This window comes from Onychomys torridus, chromosome 5, assembly GCF_903995425.1.
Source record: "Onychomys torridus chromosome 5, mOncTor1.1, whole genome shotgun sequence".
Classification (NCBI taxonomy): Eukaryota; Metazoa; Chordata; class Mammalia; order Rodentia; family Cricetidae; genus Onychomys; species Onychomys torridus.
The window spans coordinates 116,584,123-116,608,357 of NC_050447.1; the positions used below are offsets into that span (position 1 = coordinate 116,584,123).

At 38.5% G+C, this 24,235-nt stretch overlaps 2 protein-coding genes across 10 annotated transcripts in view; one reads left to right on the forward strand and one right to left on the reverse strand.

Moving 5' to 3' along the window:
* Positions 1–2,530, forward strand: part of LOC118583776 (NAD-dependent protein deacylase sirtuin-5, mitochondrial) — a 37,639-nt gene extending 35,109 nt beyond the window's left edge. For 8 of the 9 annotated variants that reach the window (XM_036187410.1, XM_036187416.1, XM_036187413.1 and 5 more), the window contains 5 exons: positions 783–811; positions 1,026–1,107; positions 1,607–1,731; positions 1,813–1,890; positions 2,105–2,526. In XM_036187410.1, the coding sequence (XP_036043303.1) occupies positions 783–811; positions 1,026–1,107; positions 1,607–1,731; positions 1,813–1,890; positions 2,105–2,184 (394 nt within the window). In that variant the 3' untranslated portion in view covers positions 2,185–2,526. Of the gene's footprint in view, positions 1–782; positions 812–1,025; positions 1,108–1,606; positions 1,732–1,812; positions 1,891–2,104 lie in introns of all 9 variants that reach the window. The other variant, XM_036187417.1, reaches the window with a different exon arrangement.
* Positions 2,531–3,211: 681 nt separating this feature from the next.
* Ranbp9 (RAN binding protein 9) overlaps positions 3,212–24,235 on the reverse strand; it is an 85,647-nt gene continuing 64,623 nt past the window's right edge. The window contains exons 10-14 of the mRNA XM_036186960.1: positions 23,763–23,907; positions 20,595–20,716; positions 18,916–19,067; positions 7,187–7,298; positions 3,212–4,204 (exon numbers count right to left, since the gene is read on the reverse strand). Of these exons, the coding sequence (XP_036042853.1) occupies positions 4,074–4,204; positions 7,187–7,298; positions 18,916–19,067; positions 20,595–20,716; positions 23,763–23,907 (662 nt within the window). The 3' untranslated portion in view covers positions 3,212–4,073. The remainder of the gene's footprint in view (positions 4,205–7,186; positions 7,299–18,915; positions 19,068–20,594; positions 20,717–23,762; positions 23,908–24,235) is intronic.

Here is a 24,235-nt window from a genome sequence, read left to right on the forward strand (position 1 = left end):
GAAATTCGCCCGAACTTCCCAGTCTATCAAGTAAACTTTGCCCAGCACCTGTCCTGGGGCAGGATCGTGGTCGATGACTTAAACTTACCATTTAGGGGTGTGGCGGGCACTTAAACACAGGTTCCTAAAATCCACACTTAAGCTGTGGATTTTACCTGCCCTCACCCTGCCTCTTCCCCATTTCATTTAGCAGCTTTTCCCTGAGGTCTGTGCTTAAAACTAAAGTCCAAGCTTTAGTTACATTTGTCTTTATTTCCATCAAATAAGTCCTACTGAAATTTACTCCTCTACCTCTTGGCACTCCTTGGTGCATTCTTTGTTTTAATAGATACAGTTTCTCTGTGTCTCTGTCTGTAGATGAGGCTGTCCTCAAACTCAGATTTGCCTGCCTCTCAGTGCTGGGATTAAAGGTGTGTAACACCACACCCGGCCTTAGTGTAAACTGTGAGGTCATTTTTGCCACAGTAGTATATGGCTGTTCTTCCATATTTTGATCTTGAATTCCATGAGGCATGTAAGCAGGTATTTGGTTTGGTCCTTGTCTTTCATAACCAAGTTCGTGTCATCCCTTCTCACTCTCCCCCGTCACTTTCTCCGCTGTGTTCTGCACAGCTGCTTCTGTACCTCATCTCTGAGGCAGTTTAGTCATTTCATAGTTGTCTGGAGCCTGTCTCTTGTCTCCAGTGTCCAAACTGTTTAAAAGCTGGAAGGGGATCTTAAAGTTACTTCTTTTGAGACTTCTGTACTGCTTGCCATTCTGAGCTTTTGTTCTTTTCCCACAGCATAAAGAACTCACCAGGAAATGTAAAAGGTATGGCTTATTCTCATTCAAGTAACTTTTCATGTAAGGGTGAGGTCATTTGCAGGTATTCTTGGTTGCTTGAGGCCCTTAGGACTGGCCAAAGTTGGCTCAAGCCCATTCCCCATTATTTTCTTCCAAATAAAACCTGCACTTACATGAAGTGAGCACCATTAAGTGTTAACTTATATAAATACTATTCACAAAGTGGATCTTAATTTTTCAGTTAATTTGAAAAAGAAAAGCGAACACATTTCAAAAGGAAGACACTCCAAGAAAGTTAAAGTACAAAAAGTGCAGTCTGTCAGGTAATGAGTTTTGTTTTCCCACTGGGATGTAAAGTTTCTTCAAGTTTTGGCTTATGAGGGGAAAGTAGTAGTGTATCTGATTGGGTTATTTGTAGAAAAATACTAGTTTTGATAGTAACATTTACTTGCTGCCTTAAAATGTGTTAATAAATTTCTTTTTCTTATAAAACAGCATGTGATTTAGTGGTATTGTGTAACACATACAATCACTTAAAGACAGTGGATGAGCAAGAACAAAATGACTGAAGTTGTGTAGGTCTGGGAGTAATAGCATAGAGTATACCTGCCTGGTCTTTATGAGGCCCTGGGTTTGACAATCCTCATCCCTTGTCCCCAAATAAAAAAGGTGGGTTAAGGATGCGGCTGAATGGTAGTGTTTATTGAGACACCCTGGGTTGACCCTCACTAGTACCACACGTAGGTGTGTACATACACACAGAATCACATAGGAGAATCAGCATGTACCCTCTAATTCATTTTGACCTTTTGTATTGATCAGCAGTCAGACCAAAAGCTACTTGGCTGTAAGGCTAAAAGACCAAGACCTGAGAGATTCGAGGCAAGAAGCAGCCAAACACTTCATCCACAATTGTTTATATGGTTCAGAATCCAAGAGGACTACTGGTAATTTTCTTATGGACCATGTCTGTCTGTCTGTCAGGCTTTCACAATGATAAAGAAATGATAAGTAATTCTTCTCTTTAGTAAACAAGTTCCTGTCACTGAACAACAAGCGGCTACCAGTGAAAAGGGCTGCAGCCCAATTTCTCAACAGCACCTGGGGTAAGATGGAGCATCTTCTCTTTAGTAATTGTACAAAGGAAGTGTTTTTTGGAAGGAGAGGGGTCATAATTATAAATTGAAAGACCTACTTTTATAGTGTATCCATTTATGTAAACTACACTCTCGAAAAAAATCTGAATTTATGTTTCTCAGGGTTTTAACTAATACCTATTGAAAATTCATTCGCATGAAGCTTTCTGTTGTTTTCTTATAGGTGCTCAGAAACAACAAAATGCCAAGAGGTTTAAAAAACGGTGGATGGCCAGAAAGATGAAAAAGAAAAGTTACAAGTGAACTGAAATAAAGCTAAATGAAGAACCTGTATTTTGTATGTATACAATTTAAGATTATGTGGTGTAAAAAGGATTGATTTCTCCAAATCTAGTTATTCATAAATCATTGTAAAGGATCATTATAAAAACCATAAACCTTTTTGTCTTGGAAAACAGCTGGCTACATTTCTTTCTGAAATATTTTTAGTGTTCTTAAGGAAAAAGTAGTTAGAAAGGAATTTTCATCCTTGTGTGGGCACAAGAAGAGGGACAAAGAGACCATCCGTGAAGTCTTCAGTACAGCTTGAAAAGCTATTTTGGTATTATTGATGTGGTTTCTACTGTCAGGGAGTAAGAAGTCATTGTTAAAAGGTGGGGTTGGGGGTGGGGGGGGGGGTGGTGGCACATGCCTTTAATCCCAGTACTTGAGGGGCAGAGGCAGGCAGATCTCTGTGAGCTTGAGGCCAGCCTGGTCTACAGAGTGAGTTCCAGGACAGGCTCTATACAAAGAAAACCTATCTTTAAAAACAAACAAAAAAACCCAAAACAAAACAAAAAAGCATGGGGGAAAAAATCCCAAGAGTAGGTAAATGTCTGTTGGGGAAGACTTAAACTTCAGCCAGCACCTTTGTCTAGCAATGGACTAAATTAATCTGAAATAATTGGGGGAGGGGGGGCGGTTGCTTTGTTGTTCTTTAAAGAAAAGGTATGTGTGTGCATACGTGCATGGTGTGTCAGAAGTCAGTTTATATTGACACTTGCCTACTGTGTGGGTTCCAGAGGCTAAATTCAAGTCATCAGATTTGGCAGCAAGTGCCTTTACTTACTGAGCCATCTTGCCAGCCTTGGAACAGCTTTTCAGATTTTAACTAGTTTGGAGGTTTGCAGTTACAGTACTTTTCTTTTCACATACAATATCAGGTTTGACTAATGCAGTCACCTGAAGGCAGTGTTAGACTGTTAACTTGGGCTGATAGTAAGAATCATTGCTATTAATTGCTCTAAAAAGTATATGAGAACCTAATACATAAATTCAATTGACACTAATATCTGGAGAAGTAAATTTTTAATGGCTGGTTAATTATATCACTACATTTTTATTGCAATATAGTACTCATTTAAGCACTTAAAAATGGAAGGTGTACAAAGATTAAATTAAGACACGGTAAATTGACTAAATATTTGGTTTTTATATAAATAAAGGTCATAACCACACCGTTGACATGTAATACTGTTATAATACAACAGTTAAACTTGTGAGTCTACAACAGAAGTCATCTGTAGTTAAACAGGAAACAAAGTTGAAAAAGACCATGTTAAAACAAAACTACTGGGACTAACAGGTCGGGATTGTAAGTAGCAACAAACGTACTCACTCAGCTCCTGAGTATTTCAAGTTTTACAGTACACATTAAAAATGATTTCTTCCATCAACACTATTAAATTCAAACTGTCGGATGTTTATGCATTTTGCAAGTTACACTGATTGAATGCTTACACAGGAGCAGGGGGTCGGAACAGCTCCCAATTTGTAGTTTACATCACCCACATGCTAACACAAACACAACTTGTTCCACTTCCTCCCCCCTTCTCCCCCCAACAAAGAAGGCAGGATTTTTGGTTTCTTTTAGGTAATTGTTTTAAAGGATTTCTGATGATCAATTTGAACGTCTGAAATTCAGTAATATTTAACTCTTAGACAACTAAGAGGTTAAAAGATGGAAAATATTTTCTCCTAACACTAAGTTAGAAAATCATTTGCATCATGCTGTAAACTAGGAAGCAATGTAAAGCGACAAAAACCTGTCCCCAGTACATAATTAAAAAATCTAAATTTCAAATCAGCAGAGCCGGTCTACTTCCATGTTGACTATTTGCCACAATGTAAGTGTGAGCTCTTGAGGTGCATAGCTAATGTAGGTAGTCTTCCACTGTGGCGAAAGCACAGGAGCCAATTCCTGATCGAGCCATCAGTCCTAGACATTGTGTGGCCTGTCCCATTGCTAGGGCAAGTGGAGGCTGCTTTGGCAGATTGTGGGTTTCTAAGGATAAAGGATTAGAAAATGGAAATACCAATTAACAAACCATTTTTTAAAACCATCTTTCAATCTAGGAAATACAACATTTGCTACATCAGTGCCTGTGAGGATCTAAATTACCTGACAAGCAGGGCAGATTGGTATTTCTAAGAAAAAAAAATCTTGCAGAACTAAGATTCTTTAAATTTATTTTTTAATGCATGGTCTCACTTTGATTTCCTCTCTGGCCTAGAACTTGGAGCTCTGCCTGCTTCTGCCTGAGTGCTGGAATCAAAGGTGTGTTCCACTACACAGAACTAGATTTTTAAAGTATATACTCAACAACTTGTTCCTTCTCTGTTAACCATGATGGGAAAGATGTAACCTAGTTGACATTTGGGGTTGAAATAAGGAAATTCTACCCATTTACTTAGCCAAGGTCAGCTGACATTAACAAGAAAAGGCAGTACCATGTTTTCATTCAGTTGACAGTGATGCTTCCCTGTGGATAAAGTCCAGTGAGAGCTATTGAGCTGTCTCTAAGGTGCCCTGGTAAATGTTATTCAGAAGCAAGTAATGGCTGCCAGAATACAGAGCAAAGCCACCCTAAAACTGAAGAGGTTAACTTTTAACCACTCGTTCAGATGTTTTAATAAACAGAATAATTTCTCGGGTGTTACATATCACAACTTTCAGACAAGTATAAGGGTCACAGGATCCACCCCAAAGCTAGTAATTCTCTCTGGAGGTGGTGTCCAAATCAGTTCATGAAACTAATCAATCCTCTACAGGAGAAGTTCACAGGGCAAAACCATGACAGTGGCTGTCAAGCTCTATCTAATCACCTACAACCTCAGTTCAGAGTTTGCAATACAGCAGAAAAATAGAAAATTCTGAAGGAATGAAGCGCGTGCATCCCCCCCCCCCCAACCCCACCACCACCACCACAGAAAAGCAAGCCAAGGACTTAAATAAGACATGAATAAAAAAGCATGGAGCAGACTGGTGGGAAAACAGTGGTTTACAAAAAAGTGGTCTGAGGGTTAAGATTATTGAAATACTGATTTATTGATAAATACAAGGGAAAATTATTTTTAAAGCTTAAGGAAGGTTCAAGTGAGCACCAAATTCATTATTACACTCTCTGACCAAAGGTGGCCTATGGTTTTAAGCATCTTTAAGCTTTTAAGATCTACAAATCACATACACTTAATACATCATGAATTACATATAGGTCTGCCCATTAGTAGCACGAAAGATGCAGCTATCCATGGAACTGTTGACACATCATTTTTAATGTAAGCATTAAATAAGCATTGTTTATAGCCCTCACCCCACCCCCAACACATATACACACAGTCTCACTGTATTCCTGTCTGGCCTGAAAGTCTTTTAGGCTGGCTTCAAGCTTAGAGGCCTACCTGGCCACTCCCAGCCTAACACTTTTATCTTGGATAATGCTCCTAAAGCATTTGATTTGAAGAACTCAAGAAATTAAAACTTGCCACAAGAAAATTGGCAATCAAGATGTTGGTGACTACCTATTATGCAGTAGTTTCAAAAAGAATCACAGTAAGCCACCATTCCTGTCAGCACTGTTACTAAATTCTCTTATTTTTACTAACAGAACTGATACATATATGGACACTAAAAAATACAACACACAAACCAAATTCATATTATTGTACACACAAATTCTCATTTAAGAAACTGTAACACGAAGGCCACTATTCTTATTCTCAAGTGGCAGTACTGACCTTTATCAGATTTAGAATATGAGCACTCATGGCTTCCTTTACCTTCTTGCCATGAAATTTAGCCTTCAATACAAGCACCAATGTCCAAATTACTTGTGTGACAGTGCAATTCCAAGCTGTTTGAAACACATACTACAAATCTTTTAAACTTCACCAGGCCGAATAACAACAGTACAAACTTCTAAACTGGACTGAAGTCTCATTTTATTGGATAAGTTAAGTCTGAAGTTAGATGTAAAATAACCCTTATCTAAATTACCTTTGAAGAAAACAGCTCAGAAATTAAGCTTTATGTGCAGATCAACCCAGTAACATTTACATAGGAGTGCAACTACAGAATTTGCATAAAATATCTGTTCAGTATTGCCACAACTGCGTGACATATGGATAGGAATAGAAACTAAAACTAACAGAATAATAGGTCCTAGTTCCCCATTTCCCATACATATTGACAAAGCCTTTCCACCTAAGTAAGTGGTTAATCTGAATGCAAATGTTTGAGTCCAGGGGTTGGTACTGCTTATATCTTAAGACAGAACCTATGATGTGGGGAGCTCAGGCAACCCTCATTCCTTTTTTAAATACCTGAGTCAAAAGGAGCAGAATGCAGTATCAGAGTGGTGCCAGCTTTGACTCCTGAGTATTCTAGTCAAGTACTCCCTTCTAGCCTCCCTTTCCTGTGGAGCAACTATCAAAATTCTTTCTAAACATGCCCAAATTCCTTCCCCAGCAGTCAAACCAAGTTTTGATCAGCCCATTAAACATAGCTACTGACATAGGGAGGTTCTATATCTTCCTATATTGTCAATATAAAGCCACCTTTCTCACCTGGGCCAGTCAAGATCTCACACTTCCTACATCTTCCACAACTCACCTCAATGATGATAACGAAGAAGAAGTTTAGGCCCAGTAGATCAAAGAATTAAAAAAAAACCTGCCCGTTATTCCTAGTCTCAAAGTGAGGGCTATGGGCTACAGGGTGCCTCTATGGTAGGGTTTTTCACTTAAACACAAAGATCACCCAACTACCGTATTCTAAATGAGAAGACTCATTAAGTACTTATATATTTTCAAACTTCAGTATCTTACCATTTTTACTCCATCAGAATCCATGTAATCTGGTATGGAGGAAATTTTCTGTATTTTAAGATTAATATGTTCCTGTTTTACTGAAACAAATGTTAGGACAATATCCTTTCAAATGTTCAGAGAAATGTAGCTGAAGTCTAGTCTTGTTTTAGTTACTTACCTAATATTGCACTGTTAAGAGCTGAGCACACAGGTTCTCTCTGAATTGGATCAAGTTGATTTCCAACTGGACTGTTCCAAGGATCTGAATATGCTAGTAAACTGAATGCGTCCTGTTGAAAACAATGTCAGTTCAGATAGTTCAGCTGATGTGTTGTTCATAGTGGTTCCAGGTTGAAAGGTTAAGGTACAGTTTTAAAACACTAGGTGAACTATAACCTTTAAACACATGGTTTATGTTTCAGAAAGCAGACTATATAACAGAGTGTAACTGGTTTTCCTGTCAACAGTCACTTCTGTTCACTTCTGCCACTCCCTCTCCACTTCTGCAACACAAGCCAAATGGGGAAATTAAAACTAAGTCCAAAGGAATGGGCTCATACTGATGAAGAAGAGGGAGAGACCAAACATCTAGGTGCTTTATCACATGTGATCACTGATATAAAATTGACATTAATGAATAAGGCCTTCCTTAATTTCTAAACAAATGTGCGAACTGGACATATCTCATTGAATATCCTCTCAAGTTTAGTAGTGGAAAAAATAAAGCCAAGATGGATCCTGTAGACATTCAGTATGTTATTTCCAACTACACCGCAACTTCTTTTACAACTTTAAAACAATTGGCACACAGCTTTCTTTTCACTCTTACAACGGGATGTGATAGTTTCAGACACTTGCTTCAAGTCTAAGCTGTACGACTTGCTAGCTCTGGCCCCTACAATAAAACTGTCTTAAAATGCCAGTTTCATCATGTGATTTTGGGTGATTACAAAGAGAAGTAATTACATAGAACTGTGTGAGAACTAATCAAGTTAGTCCTGTGGTGGTTTGAATGAGAACTGTCCCCAGAGGCTCCTATGTTTAAATAATTGGTACTCAGTTAGGGAAACTGTTAGGGAAGGATTAGGTGTGCCTTGTTGGAGGAGGTTGTCATTGGGAGTGGACCTTGAGGTTTCAAAAGCATACATCAAGGACCAGACCAGTCTCTGCTGCTGCCTGTGGATCAGGATGTAAAGCTCTCAGCTACTGCTCCAGCACCGAACCTGTCTGCTTCTTGCCATGATGATCATGAACTAACCCTCTAAAACTGTGAGCAAGTCAATTTAAATTCTTTAAGAATTGCCTTGGTCATAGTGTCTCTTCACAGGAATTGTAACTAGGATAATTCTAGTGCTTCTGTATTTGTATGCCAAGTCAATAGCCTGACCCAGAGTAATATTCTGTGTGTGTGTGTGTGTGTGTGTGTGTGTGTGTGTGTGTGTGTGTGTATGTGTGTGTATAAATGGACAAGAGACTCCATTGCCAATAGACATATGAAGGGGGGCACAGAGGCTTTAAACTCACGAAGGTGGGAAATATACATAGCACTCTAAAAATGGTGTGTGCTACAATTTCTGAACTTCTACATTTAGTTGCTCAAGCAGACTCTATTCCTTTTATCTAAAATTACCAAATGTTTACTAAAGCAGGTGTGTAGGGGGAGAAGGGTACTTCCTGTTCAGATGTACTTAGGCTCATGTCATCCATGTAACCCATGAAACAATCTGAAGTTAGTCTGAGGCTACAAAATGGAATACATATACCACTAAGTACACATATGACTCACCCACTGGCTTATATTGCTGAATATTTCATTTCATTCAGTTTAAATTGCCCCAATCATAATGAAAGTTACAGAAACAGAGAAGTTTTATAATAAACAATTTAGAGTTACCAGTAACTACTCATAGGTGTTGGGTATAAGAAAGCCTCTATGTACTTGCTTGATAACAGTAACTGCTTCTTATGGCACTGACTATGCTTTTGTGTCTAACAGAGCTAGTAGTTCTATTCCCTACCCCACACCCCACCCTGGATCCAGCTTACTGTTCAAAGAACAGTCCATATCTCACAGAACTAACTTTCTATTAGTCTTATTATTTCTAAAGACTTTGCTCTCATCAACACTAGGTTACCCTGCAAACCATAGCCATCTAATAAGGTATCATTCCCAACATATAGGTACATTTTATAAGATACACCAAGAATATGTCCAATGAGTGACTAGTACACAGAGCCAAGTATAAAGCTATTCATGGATCTACAGCCTGACACCACCAAAATGGCAGGTTTTGAAGCCTCAAAATCTCAACTCCCTTTAGATTTAAAGACAAAACCTCAGAAATTTATTTAGCTGTAATAAATTCTTGTTGGCCACTTCTCTATAAGACAACATTTCAGGCACTCATGGATCACCTCAAGTGCTTTCACCTGAGGCTGGTATGCCTGTCCTACAGGTGCAAACTGAGGCACAGTGAGACTGTCACAGTACCATAAGATAGAGGTTCCCTTTGAATCTACACGGGAGTGTTAAATTTTCCTTTTACTTTGGTGAGCACAGCTGCAAGGCAGGACACACTGCAACGACCAGAACCTAATCACTGCTTTTAGCATATTTCTATTGACCTAATAGAAGCATGTAAACTGAGGCTAAGAAAGAAAAATGAATGACTAAGGAGGAGCTAGATCCTAAAATACTCCAAAAACCATATGATGAAAACATGTTTTCCATAAGGGAGGCAACACCACAAAATACATCTCAGTGCTTCTCAACCTTCCTAATGCTGCAACCCTTAATACAGTTCGCTCAACTTGTGGTGACCCCCAACCATAAAATTATATTTGTTGCTGCTTCATAACTATAATTTTGCTGTTATGAATTGTAATATAGGATACCTAATATACAACCACCAAAGGGGTCGCAACCCACAGATTGAAAGTCATAGGCTTAGAAGCAGAGTAAAGCTCTAAGCAAGAAAACTAGCATTAAATTCCCAAGCATAAACACCTAGAAAGTTCAAAGTTAAAGAACACAAATAAAATTAGGAAAGCAGTATGAATGTTTTTACCCTGCAATGCTGTGCTAATAACCAATTCTAAAATTGTACCAAGTGTTAACCCTAAGACAGGATGAAGGCCCTAGTTTCTGGAATGCAATCTTGCAACAGGCAGCATGAATCAAGGTTCCCTCAGCCTTTCTCAGTAATTTCTTAAAAAAAAATATCTCAGTGGAAAATCTTTAAAGAAAGATGCATGTATATAAAGGTGTCACAAAACACCTTGACATAAAAACAAACTAGCAAGTCACATAACCTCTTCAAAGTATCCATAAATAAAGTGCAGAAACTGGGAGAAATAAGAGAAAACAAAACGAAACAAAAAACCTCCTAAGTCACATAAGGCAGCTCACACTTGGGAGGCTGAGGGAAAAGTTTTCAAAGTTAAGAGACCAATGGGGGCCATACCGTGGGACCCTGTTTTAAGACAAAGGGGTCTTATAATTACTAATTAGGTGAAATATGTGCACATGGGCGGTAAGACAGATAGCTGAAATCATGGTGCCACTACAAGTTATGCTTCATTTTAAAGAAAAAGACTTCTTCAATGGAAATAACTTCAGGAAATGCAGTTTCAAACATCTCAATTTTGACACAGGAGCCAGAACAGTTTCTGGACAGTGTGATCTTAGCTGGCTCTATTTCTCATCAGTCGCTGTACTGCACCCCCACGCCCACCCCACCCCAGGCCACGACTGCTCATCTGAGTGACACTGCTGGCATCAAGAAATGGCTGCCAGGCCAACCAATCCAGGTGGCTTCCCTGGGAGCTACCAGAAGGAACAAAGAACAAAGATGACAAGAAAAGTGGAAAGGAAGAGTGGAAACATGGAAGGACAAAGGTCCAGAGATGTTTTGGGCTGTCCACAGCTGCAAGAGCTCCCTAACCTTTTACTTTAGAGTGGTGCACATGAAGGGAAAAAGAACACTGTCCTTAGGATGAAATACAGTGCAATTTTATCTTTAACTTCAAAACAGTCTCTTTGTGGGACACTGTTGTGCATAAAGAGTCTAGGCCACTGACAGTCTGCACATACAAGGTGATCCCTTAGGATTATAATGGAGCTGGGTCATTTCTATTGCCTGTGGACATCACTCTTATTATGCCAGTATTACTCATGTGTTTGAGGAAGTATAAACAAAGTATAAAGCACTGCTAGCCACATACACCCCGTATAGCTAGCCGTGCAGTAGACTACACCATCTAGGTCTATGTTAAGCATACAATGATGTTTGCAAAAGAACAAAACTGTCGAATGTATTTAAGACATATCCTCTTCATTAAGTGATACATAATTACATGTGTGAACTAAAAGGTTCTGAAAATCCTCAAACACCAAAGAAAAACCCATAACCATATGCAATCTCAAAGAATAAAGAGAAATAATTTCAAAACCTCAACTCCATTTCCATTTTCCTCAGACTCTCTTGATCTCTCGTAAATTAGTTAAGTCATTGATCGTTATCAGAAGCAAGGTAAGTTTGGGAAAGGTGAGAGAGGCAGTTCTGAAAGACACAGCTGCTTACGAGTCAGAAGTGCAAAATCAAAGCCAATCATTATTTTTAGATGAAGATGATAATCTCTCTCTCTCTCTCTCTCTCTCTCTCTCTCTCTCTCTCTCTCTCTCTCTCTCTCTGTGTGTGTGTGTGTGTGTGTGTGTGTGTGTGTAATTGTGTCATCAGGAAATACTTGTGAGATATGGTCACATAATGAGCTTCATGTTTAAGTGAGAACCAAAAGACACAACACAGTAAGATGGAGTATAACTCAAAAGTAGTAAAATCACATTCCTTCATCCAGCTCAATGAGCACAGAGTTTTGACAGCATACACAGTCAGATGACTTGAGTATAAAAAAAGCCCAAGAATTCTTGAGCACATTTCATATTCCCAAACATCACCTAATGAGACATTTTCAATAGTGTGGTCCAAGGACACATGGTGTCTATGCCCTTTCCAAGGGGGTGTCAAGCTCGAAATTGTTCATAGTATCACTGAGGTTTTCCTTGCCCTTTTCACTTTCATAGCCCATTTCCCACATACATCAATGTCCGATTTCATGGATTCAATGCAGACTAGGTCTGGGAATCCAGTTCATCTATTAAACATTAGAGTCCTGAAAAAAATAAAAATATTTCTCATTTAAGTGAGGGCATTTTTTAAAAAATAAATCAATAGATTTATGGAAATTTAGTTTTAACTTCTAATACCATAGACAGCAACAGATGTAACCCATACAAAAAACCCTGATATCCAACATGGACCCAAATTTCCATGTAGGAGTTAAAAAAAAAAAAAAAAAAAAGACACAGCTCCTTTAAGAGTTTTTGCCTGCTGGTAAGCCCTTGAGCAACCAGTATATTAAGTAGGAACAAAAAGACTAAGTAAAAGTGCCTGCCACAGCACAAGCATCAGTATTTTAGAGCTCTATGCAGGTTGACGAAGCTCATGAGCTTCCAGCTTGACTTTCTGCAACCCAAGAAATGGGCAGAGCCAGCCACAAAAGCCAGGGGCAGAGTTTTACACCACTTAGCCATTTAAAGTTTGTTCATGCAGTCAAAAAGGCTAAAAACACATAGTAAAAGAGGTTCTGACAGAAAAACCTCTAAACAGGTTACAGTGTGTTTAACAATGTATGTAGGCTTAAGAAAAGGAAAAGGGCATAGTTAGAGAAAAAAAAAAAAAGAATAGTTTACAAAATAAAGTCTTTAAAGAGAGAGTAAAAGGAAAAAGCCACGTGAGATGGGAAATACATAGGTAGTCTGTATCCTGTATGTTATTGTGTTGATTTTGATTTTTTTGATTGTTAAAAAGCAAAGGATAGCTGCAAAGAAACTTGGAATTGAAAGGACTGTTGAAATAAATCAGCCTATATACTTTAGGAATGCCTTAACTTTTAAAAAGTCAAAAAATATATTTGTCAAATGGAAATAAAAAATGCTTTGGAGTTTTGTTCCCACAGGAGACCAGAGGCTAGATTCCTTCAAGGTTAATATGGATCAGGTTAGATCAGGCAAGACCTCTTGAACCTTGACAGGTGGTATCTACCAGCAAAGGTTACTGCTGGTCTTCCCATGACTTGGCCATTATCTGAAATTTTCTCTCTAGGACCCTAAAGATACTTCATCCACAGACAGTAGGAATAAGTATGGAGAAAATTATGCCCACTTTCCCAAAAATTGGGGGGTGTGGGTGGCTGTTGGTTATTTAGTGTGTTATGGACGTTTGTTATCATTTAGGGGAATATTATATTGATAAAAATTTAAAGTTATTTTTGTTGCACTGTATATACGTTTCTACTCTTGTTTAAAGGATTTTCGTATATTGATAAAAATTTAAAGTTATTTTTGTTACAACATATTGTATGTAAGTTTCTATTTTTGTTTGTAGTTTTGAGCCTATGCAGTTCATTTGGAAATGTGGGGTGAAGTTCTAGTTTTTGAGAGGTATTATTTTAAACTCTGTAGGATAATCAGGAAACACGGGTTAGTGGTTACCCATTTATAATAATCAAGTTTGTAGATATGTTAGGTATGCTTTCCAGATTATATAGAGATATATTTTAGATAGATAAATGGTTTTCAAACCTTTCAAAGACCTACAGAATATGGCATTTAAAATGTTTTGTTAACTTAAGGTTTTTCATTACAATGAGACACATCTGTTCCTGGCAGCACCAATTTACTTCAGTGAAGATGATTGGCATTAAAGAAACTTCTTATGGAATTTGCTTTCATTATGGCAAGGTTAGCCACTGGGCAAAAAAACTGTTCTTGCCTTTGACGGCTGACAATGTGCTGTGCAGACTGGACATGTAGGACACTTAGGAAAAAGACTGTTGAACTTTGCCAAAACAAGGCAGGACAGTCCTTCAAAATTCTTGCTTTACAGAAGGATCTGCCAGACATTCTGCAGGACTAGAAGAAAGTGACTGATTGCCAATACAAGACAAAATAATCCTTCAAATTTCCTGCTTCACTGAAAAGTCTGCCAGATATTCTGGGCCTGTAGGTTGTAGACAGATGTCCCAGTGTTGCAGAGGAACTTTGGGTGACTGTCCAGGCAGCCAAATGTCTCTGTTTGTTAGATAATATTATATCTTTCTGGGTCTTTGGTGGAGTTGAAGACTAGAGAGTTATAGTTGCAGTTTCCTTAGTTATGATAGAAAGTAAGCTAGGTGTAAAATTTTGCATTCACTAAGGATAGATAACGCATTATTTTCTCTGAATATGCTAACTTATAAATGGACATAATATTATGAATGTAATCCTCACTTGATAATTGTTATTGTATAGTCTTACTATATTTAACTTAAAACCTTTTCATTTTTAGACAAAAAAGGGGGAAATGATGTAGAATATTATTTTAAGGTGTGTTACTTTTGATTATTTTTTTTAGGGGGGGGGGTTCGAGACAGGGTTTCTCTGTGTAGCTTTGTGCCTTTTCCTGGAACTCACTTGGTAGTCCGGGCTGGCCTCGAACTCAGAGATCCGCCTGGCTCTGCCTCCTGAGTGCTGGGATTAAAGGTGTGTGCCACCACCGCCCGGCCTATGTTGTATTTTTTTTTTTTTAACTCTGTGAGGCTGTGTTACTATGCCTGTCTAAAACACCTGATAGTCTAATAAAGAACTGAACAGCCAATAGTAAGGCAGGAGAAAGGATGGGTGTGGCTGGTAGGCAGAGAGAATATACAGAGGGAGAAATCTGGGAGGAGAAAGTTAGCTAGAGCTAGAGGAAGAAGAGGACTCCAGGGGCCAGCCACCCAGCTATACAGCAAGCCAGGGAATAAGAGTAAGATTACAGAAGAGAACGGGAAAAGTCCAGAGGCGAAAGGTAGGTGGGATAAATTTTAAGTTAAGGAAAGCTGGCAAGAAAAAAGCCAAGCTAAAGGCTGGGTGTTTATAATTAAGTATAATTCTCTCTGTATGTGATTTATTTGGGAGCTGGGTGGTGGGTCCCCCAAAAAGAGCCAAGAAACAACAACAAAAAAAACCCCTTATAAACTTTTCTTGGTGTGTGTGGGGGTGCACAGTGCTCAGGTAAAACCCAGAGCCTCTTGCAGTACAGGTAAGCACTTGCTATTGAGCTAAATTTTCAGCCTCCATCAACAATTTTTAAAGGACTGAAGTATCAGAAACATTTTAAGAACCATTTTCCTAAAGCAGCCTTCAGCATCTAGCAAAGAAGTACTATTTAGATAACTAAAGACTCAATAAAGAGCTTAAATGTTAACTTTCTTAACACTCCTGACCAAGCAGGTCTGAAAAACAATGCATATTGGTACTATGTATTACAAATGTACTCATAAGAGACATACTTAAAATGGAAGAGATAGTAAAGATGTATCTGACCATTTGAATATCTTCTAAGGCAAATGTGGACAGCCATTTTCCTGATATATGAATGTCTGTTTCCAATTCTTTTATATCTAGTAGAAAATAGTAATTGAAGTCTCTTTCTCTTGACTGCTGAGGGTTACCACTAGAAACACAAATGTTATATTACACAGCAGATGATTTGGTATGGTGACTACACTTCTTCCTACCTTAGTTACTGAAATGTAAAGTGTGATGCCTTTAATTGAGGCTACCAAGCAAGTAGATATGTACTAGCAAGCAGGTATTTACCATACCCTTGGCATAAAGCCATAGTGCTGGCCAAGGCTATGGTATCAGGTAATATTACAAGTCGCTGATCACTAAATTCTTAGTTCAAGTCCAGAACACACACCAATAATCATTTGCCTTTTCCTGTAATATCCAATCTTTAGTCACAAGGGTCACCAATTACATCTCCTTTTGCTTTCTATGCTATGCTGTATTGGAATATAAAATGTTTCCTATAGGCTTGTAAGTTCAATGGTTTGTCTCAGCAGGTGGTGCTGTTTTTGGAAGCCCTGGAAACTTTGGGAGATGGGACCTTGCTACAGAAAGTAGGTCACTGGGACCAGGTCTTGAAGGAGATATATATATATATTTTTTTCCCCCCCTGTTTCTTCCTTTTTCTTTGCTTTTCTCTGTCATGGGCTCCTGTTCTTGGTACTCTGCCTTATCAAGGGACCAGAATCAAATAGGATTATGGGTGGAATGCAGGTAATAGAATTTATGAACTTTTTCTAGTTCTACTTCTTTCACAGATTCTTTGTTTCTAGTGATAGATAAGTACATAAAACATATTTGATAGTGAAAAAGGTTAAACACAATGTGAAGCCCCACAGCTTCAGAATGGCTGTTCTAACTATATGGACATTTATTGAGCTGTATTATAGTCTATGGGTCTCTGTAATTTTGTTGTGTGATGTTCATCTTTAACAATTTAACTTTAAATACTCAAAAATCAATACAATTAAATGCAATCTACAGCTTAACAAAGCACTCCATTTTCAACTGATAGACAAAACTGTGGGTATCTTATTGCTGAAATTTTATCCCTCTTATCATCCATCATGGACATATCCAGAAGAGACTTCAAAATGTATTTTAACCATTCTGGACATGAAAGACAATCTACTCCTTCACTGATCCCCATAAAATCCATTTAATTTGCTCCAACTCTGGAATAATGTTTACTAAAAAATACACTTCAAGTTTATGGTTTCAGTAGCACACTACAATTTCATAGTATGTCACAGGGGACAGGGCACTGCTCTGCAGAACAGCTGGCACTTAAGACTGTTATTTGTGATCTAGAACATTCTTCTAGCTCAGAGCTGCCTAATGCCATCAAGACTTTTGATTCACAAATGGGCAAGGTTCTAAGGGGAAATTCCAGGTATAAATTCCCAAGATTTCCAGGACATTGCTCAATGTTTAATAAAACTATATCTTAGCGCCTTTATAAGTCTCAAGGAAAAACATATGATATGGTTTGAATGTGAAATATTCCCCAAAAGTTCATGAGTGTAAAATTTGGTCCCCCACCCTAACAAAAACAATAACTCTGGAAAGCTGGGCATGGGGCTGGAGAGATGGCTCTGTAGTTAAAAGCACTGACTGCTCTTCCAGAGGTCCTGAGTTCAATTCCCAGCAACCACATGGTGACTCACAACCATCCATAATAAGATCTGGTGCCCTCTTCTGGCCTGCAGACATACATGCAGACAGAACACTGCAAACACAATCAATCAATCACAATCAATCAATCAACCAACCAATCAATCAATCAATAAATCTTTTTTTAAAAAAAAAGAAGAAAAAAAAAAAGAAAAGCTGAGCATGGTGGCGTATCTCTTTAATCCCAGCACTTGGGAGGCAGAAGTAGGTGGATCTTTGTAAGTTAAAAGCCAGCCTGGTCTGAGTTCCAGGACAGCCAGGGCTGTAACTCAGAGAAATACTGTCTCAAAAAAATAAATAAATAAATAAAGACTTGGTCCCTATGTAAAAGTGAAGTCATCAGAAGGCGACTGGACCATGAGTGGCATTCCAATGTGGGGCAGGAATTTCCACATAAGACCTAACAAAGCTTAAAACACAAACACACACACACACACACACACACACACACACACACACACACACACAAACAGCCAAATGTGACTTTCTGATAACTGCTTTTTCTTGGGTGGGCTCAATACTAACAACAAACAGAGGTACAGCTCCTTTAAGAGGTGGCTTCCTTGGCTCAGTGCTAGCTGCTAGAAAGTGCAGCTCTTTTAGGAGGCCCTGCTAACAAAAACTTGGGGTTTATGAGCAGCAGGCAGCATGCTATTTGGTGGCAGTGTGGACCCACTTCCCAGAGCTGGGGCACTAACATGGCTCCCACTAATATCTCTACCATGAAGCTAAGCTCTCAGGGAACAAATGGGGGAGGAGACAGCTGCTAATGCCATGCGCTAAGCTGACCCAGGCTGGCAACTAATATAACAGTTTAAGATTCGTTTCATGTGTTTAAAAACAATACAGATACTCAGTAAAGGCAGATCCAGTCAGACAGCTTCAAGGCTGTTGGCTAAGATGGTCCAGCTGCACAAACTACTCTAGCCAAACCTAACAATTATCCTGATTTTCTCAAGTTTCCCCAAAAGACACCAGCACCCACAGACAACAGGAAGTAGTCTAGAGATAGGATATGGGTGGGTTTTGGTCATTCAATAGATTATGGATGTTTTTCACTATTTAGGAGGGTTGGTTACAAGTTGTTATTGGTAGTGGTCAGGAAAAAAACTGAACAAAGGAAATTAGATTCAGGGATCTTGTTCTGAAAAGAAAAAGGGGGATATATAAATAACAGGGTAAAAAAAATAGATTACTGAATATACTTTTAACTAAAAAAGCCAACTACTAACTAGTTTTAAATATTTTACATTGGTATGGGATTTCAGTTTATTAATACAAATTTAAAGTTATTTTTGCTATATTATATGTATGTTTCTACTCTAGGGTATTGTGCTTATGTAACTAACTTAAAAAGGGTAATGTATAATTAAAAATACAGGTTAGTAGTTAGTCATCTATAATAATCAAATTTGTAGTCATATTAGTTATGTTTTCAAGGTTAAACAGATATATTTAGATAGATAGATGGTCTTCAAACACTTCAAAGAACTACAGAACATGACATTTAAAATGTTTTATAAACTAAGACCAGTGAGACATATCTGCTCCTGGCAGCACCAATTTACTTCAGATAAGATAATGGGCATCGAAGAAATACCATATGGAGTTTGCTTTCCTTATGGCAAAAGCTGGCCATCTGGGCAAAGAAAATGGACCAGCAAGATGCAAAAAAAGCAACTGCCAAACTTTGCCAAGACAAGGTAGGACAGTCCTTCAAAATTCCCTGCTTCCCAAAAAGGTCTGTCAGATATACCTGGCCTGTAGAATGCCCCACAGGAAGCAAGTGACATTCTTACCTTCAGCATTTTTTTATTTGCCGTGTTCTTGCCACATTCTCTCCTCAGCTGCTCACTCATGGCTTGTAGCTCTCGGCCAAAGTGGATCATTCTTTCTATGGCAGCCTGACTTCCTCCACACAGCTGGCGTCTTAATTGACTGGAGTCAACTTCTATAAACAAAACAAACGGCCATTTCACTACTTATTGAATGGGAAACAATGAGAAAAAGTGAGAATACAATTTTTTATATAATATTTTATATATTCTTTAGTGTCTACTTTTTAGGAGTTCATCTAAACAGATATATGTATATTCGTGAGACAAGGTCTTGCCAGGCTGGCCTTGGCTTCCCAAGGGCTGGGATTACAGGGTATGTACCACCATGCCTGGCTGCTATAGAGATTCAAAATTGTTTTATATGGAACTTTGTAACTCAAAGCTACACTTTATCTGTCTCAAGAGACTGGGATCCAACATTCAGTGCAGCCAAAAGGCAAGGATCTTTCAGTGTTTGCATAGAAAATTAAGTGGAACTACTCCCTAAAACGATATGAAACAACATGGGGGTGGGGGGGAGGAAATGAGAATATGAAACAGTGATTCTCTCTCAGGTTTTAACAGAAAAAAAAGGAAACAGATAAAATAAAATGTTGATATTGTATCTTACTAATGAAAAACTAACTATACTATATTAAGGAAAATGTTACCTTTAGAAGTATTTTCTATTATATATTGTTAATTAATACTTTAGTAATTGACAACACTATGCATAAAAATCACTATGAACAGCATTCATATGATAAAGAATGGCTAATGTTTACAAAGTACTTGATATAATTAGTTTTTCACAGATGAACTCATCTGCTCTTCACAATGACCTAGAAGATTCATTTTTATCCATTTTACAGATGAGAAAGCTGAGGCACAGAGCAGTTAAGTATTCTGTCTGAGGCCACACAGTTAGTAAATGGCAGTTGCAGCTTTCAAGTCCAGGTAAATCTGGCTCTAGAACTCTTGCCCCTACCAGTGTGTTTCAGTGTCTCTAGATACAGAGGGTCTCACATCAGCAGGAAAGACTAATTAGGCTGTCCCTTAGGCAACTTCAGTGATTATCTTTCAGTCTCAAAGTAGAAAGAAGTCTAATACTGAAGCGAATTCCACAAATAATTTATAAGCTTCAATCATTCTCATTGTTTGATAAGGATGTCTGCTGACCATCTAACTCTATAGACATTATCAACAATAAAGTAAAGGGAAGCATTCAAATGCATCCTTAAGGTGCTGTTTTAAATGGGAGAAGTCATACCTAGAAACAGCACTATGCATGTCATATGCTTGCATTTAATGGATTTAAGAGATTCAATTTAACTGAAATTTACAACCTAATTTCTACCCATTTGGACTTATTGATTACACTGGAAATGAGTGTAAAAATGTTTTCTATCCCCAGCCTTCACCCCCTGAGGTAGTGAAGTGCACAGGATATCACCAGAGCTGAGCCAGGAAGGCTGGCACCTCCCCTCAGGAGCCCAAAGGTGCCTGCTCTCTCCAACAACCCAGGCTCATAAAGAGTCTTAAGTGAGATGTTTCATCTTTGAAATCTGGCTTATGCTTAGCTGTAAATCAGTCCAAGTAAAAACATAAGCTTGTAGCCACCATTTTTTTTTTTTTTTAATGTAAGAAATATCGCTGCAGACCCATTTCGGTGTCACAATCTTCCATTTCGTGGTCATGTTTAGAGCTACCATTTAGGAAACCATTGGATGAAGTTTCTCCAACTCCATTGGAGTAGTGATCTGTTTCCATGTCTACGTCATTACTGAAAATGAAAAAACAAACCTAATTTTAGAAATTAGCTTAAGATGAGTTACTACACAACTATGTAGCCTATAAAAAGCTTATTTTCATAAGATGATAGCAATCTGCAAAGGAGGTAAATGAGTTAAATCTCAGATGTATCAAAGCACACACATAACTGATCTTTAACAAACCTCAACTCCAAGAGATGAAGGCACAGAGGCACATGTGCAAGAGTGTAGTGATTCTTATGACTTTCCATAATATGGAAAAATCATGCTTTGGCATTATTCTTATTTTTCAAACTCAGATCTGTATTTTCTTCCTGTTCCTGAGTCTTCCTGAGACAACCATCTCCACTGCCCCCAAGAGTCATTTCCAGTATTTAATGGAGAAGCTTTGCTCTCCAAACCGATAAACCTGGCTCAGAGAACCCAGTACACTGCTTCCCTGTCCTTATATATATTTACTTCTAGACTTTTTACAAATCTCTGGACTTTTCCATATCTACATTACTGACACTTTATTTTAGTCTCTGTCCTCGCTATTTAAAAATATGCTCTCAAAAGTAACTAATAAAAAAACAAAACAAATCCAAACTACTGTGGCTTATCAGCTTCCAGCTTATAAGATCTAAACAGCACTACTACTCTCCAGATTATCTTGTTGGCCAGTGACTCTAAGGGACTATCAAATCTTCACTTTGATCTTTATTTTAATGGGATCTACGTGGCCCAGGCCTTGAACTTGCAATCCCCCTGCCTCCACCTTCTAAGTAGCTGAAATCTCAGGTGTGCACTACCATGCCCAGCTCAACAAAGTTTTATTTTTCAACAGCAGCCAGATGGTTTCTGGACAGGTTCTCCTGCTTGCTCATCCTGCACTGTGTCAACACCTTTGTGCTCCGCACCCGCCCTCTCAGCTTCCCCAGGCCTAAGGAGATGATCAACACTCCAGTCTGCAGACGGCCCCTGGGAAGAAGAGTGAAACAACACTTAACCCAGCAGTGGTGACTGGTGAGACTGAGAAATCTCAAGAAAGGGGCTTTTCTCACCATAAAAGGGAAACATTGTCATTGCAAGAAAACAACAAAACAAAACCCAACAACAAAAAATCTAAACCCTAGTACAGATAACCCACTAGTTAAGAGCTGTGAGTATGTGACTAGAGGTGTGTGCACACACATTACACACCCACACCCACCCCTGCTTCCTGTGCAACAGTCTATAAGGTAAAGACAGACCTGGGAGATGAGGCAAGGGATTCAGGACTATAGAACAGACTGATTCAATATGAAAAAGTCTGTTTATCAGAGAAATCTAATAAGAAAATAAACAAGATTTAAACTTTAAAATCCTCACTGTCACAGTTTTAATTATATAAGCTTTTAAAGATTTTGAACAATCCGATTTAGTACTGGAGGCATTCGTTTATTTATGTATCAACTCACACATATTTTGAAAAGCCTTGAGGCCTTTCAGTGTTGGGACACTAAGGATATTATACCGCTCTCCAAGAGTAAACGGCCTGTGCTCAGTTAGTTCATGTATCCCAGAGTGGTCTTCATCAGTGCTATGCAGAATGTTAATCCTAAGGAACATGTGGTGTGGCAGTACAAAGCAAGGACAATGAGGAAACACCTAGGTCACCTACCAGAGGTTAACACCTGGACTTGGGTCTTAAGGCCAGAACAGGAAGGAATGAGAGGGTAGAACATTCAGACAGTGGTAGGGAAAAGCACAAGTCCCTAAGTCAGAAATCCCGGTAAGAACTTTCACCTCTGCAACGTACTACCTAATTGGTGACCTTAAAAAATAGCATTTCCTTTCTGATAATCAGCTATACATCTGTAAAATGGTTTAAACAGTCAATTCCATCTTTACTGACTTCACAACATTGGTACAGAATAGTCATTACCCAAGTACAAATGCTTCTTGCTGGTTAGCAGTTTAAACAGCAGTTGCTAAGTTTGTTGTCTTTTCCTTCTCTCCTGCAAAGAAGGATGCTGCATCATCAACCCTACAGCTAAGCAAGAACAGGTTGACTGTGCAACTTCCTGTCAAGAGGATAGCATCTAAGATAAAGTGCCACAGATCAACAGCAATCTTACCTCCAAACAAAAGCAGAACCCTCTGTCAACAATGAAAATATCTATTATAAAGTTCTAATTAACATTTACATTTTCTAATCAGAATTTGTTTATTTTATTTTCTAATAGGTCAACTTCACTGTGAATGAGTCCCCATCCTCCTCCAGCAGTTCTTTTTCCTACTGTTCTCAGGCTTCTGTGCCCAACCCCCCATATCCTGTACTATTACCTTTTAAGATTTCTGTCATGGGATAAGATAACCCAGAAATTTCAGTCAATCTCCAAATTTTCCAATTTAATTTTTAAAACGACTCCTTTCTGCAGAATCAAATTTGCTGTAAGATTCCTTGTGAACAGCTGGTTCTCCTTCACTAAGAAATTTAGAACACTGCTTGAAAATGCAATGTTTCTGGTTCTAGTTGCAGATCCAAATCAGTATGAACCCGGTTCAAATGCTACATCACTGGGCAGGCTGAATACACATAAATTTCTCTTGGATGCTTGTATTCAAGTGATTACACTGCATGGATTTTAAGAATGCATGAATGTTAAATCTGAGTGTGTCAAGGCCCACAGTATACACATTAGGATCTCTCTTTCTAATCCTAGAAGTCAGACATCATAGCCAGCGGCATGTTTGGTACCAAACAGGTCCTCAATGTTCCTGTCTTGCTAATGGCAGATTCTCCTGTGAGCATCTGCACTTTACTGCACTGCACTTGGCAAGAGGACAGTGCATACAACCCAACACCTGCCCTTAAACCCTCCTGGAGAAGGACATAGTAGGAAAAGGAAGAGCTAAGAAGAGCTCTGCACACAAGGAAGTTAAAAACCTATAGGAAATAGTCTCTACCCTTTTACTTTCTGGGAGCTCAGAGCTGCAGGCCCCAGTGTGGATCACACAAGCTCTTCAAACATTATCAGTGAAGATGGCATCTATGCCCTGGCCGTTTCTAAGTTATGGAAATCACTTTATTACCTGGTGAAGTTATTAACTTGCTGTGACCTTGACACATTGATACTGTTTAGCTCTGGTACATTCAAACTGGATAACTGGTGTTTACTATGGCAATATGATTGATGTGCTTTATTTGATATTACACCATTGCTACAACTTTCAAAACCTGAGAAGAAAGCAGAAAAAGATACCACATAGAAACAAACAACAATTTGATTAGGTTGTAAATAATACTTTTAAATCTTATACTTCTAAAATGTAGGAAAGCCAATGGGGTATTTAAATAGTTTCTTTTTTAAGCTTGATAGTGTATTAAGACTTCATTGTAAATCATTATTTTCTCCGAGTTTAATTACAGATCTTATTTAATCCCCACAATAATTTGTGAGGGCCCTACAGTGTTTGTAACAAGGACAAATTATGAGAACTGGGTTAATGATTTAATTGTAGTGCTAACATTGAGCATTCTTACAAAAACCTAGATGGTCCAGCCT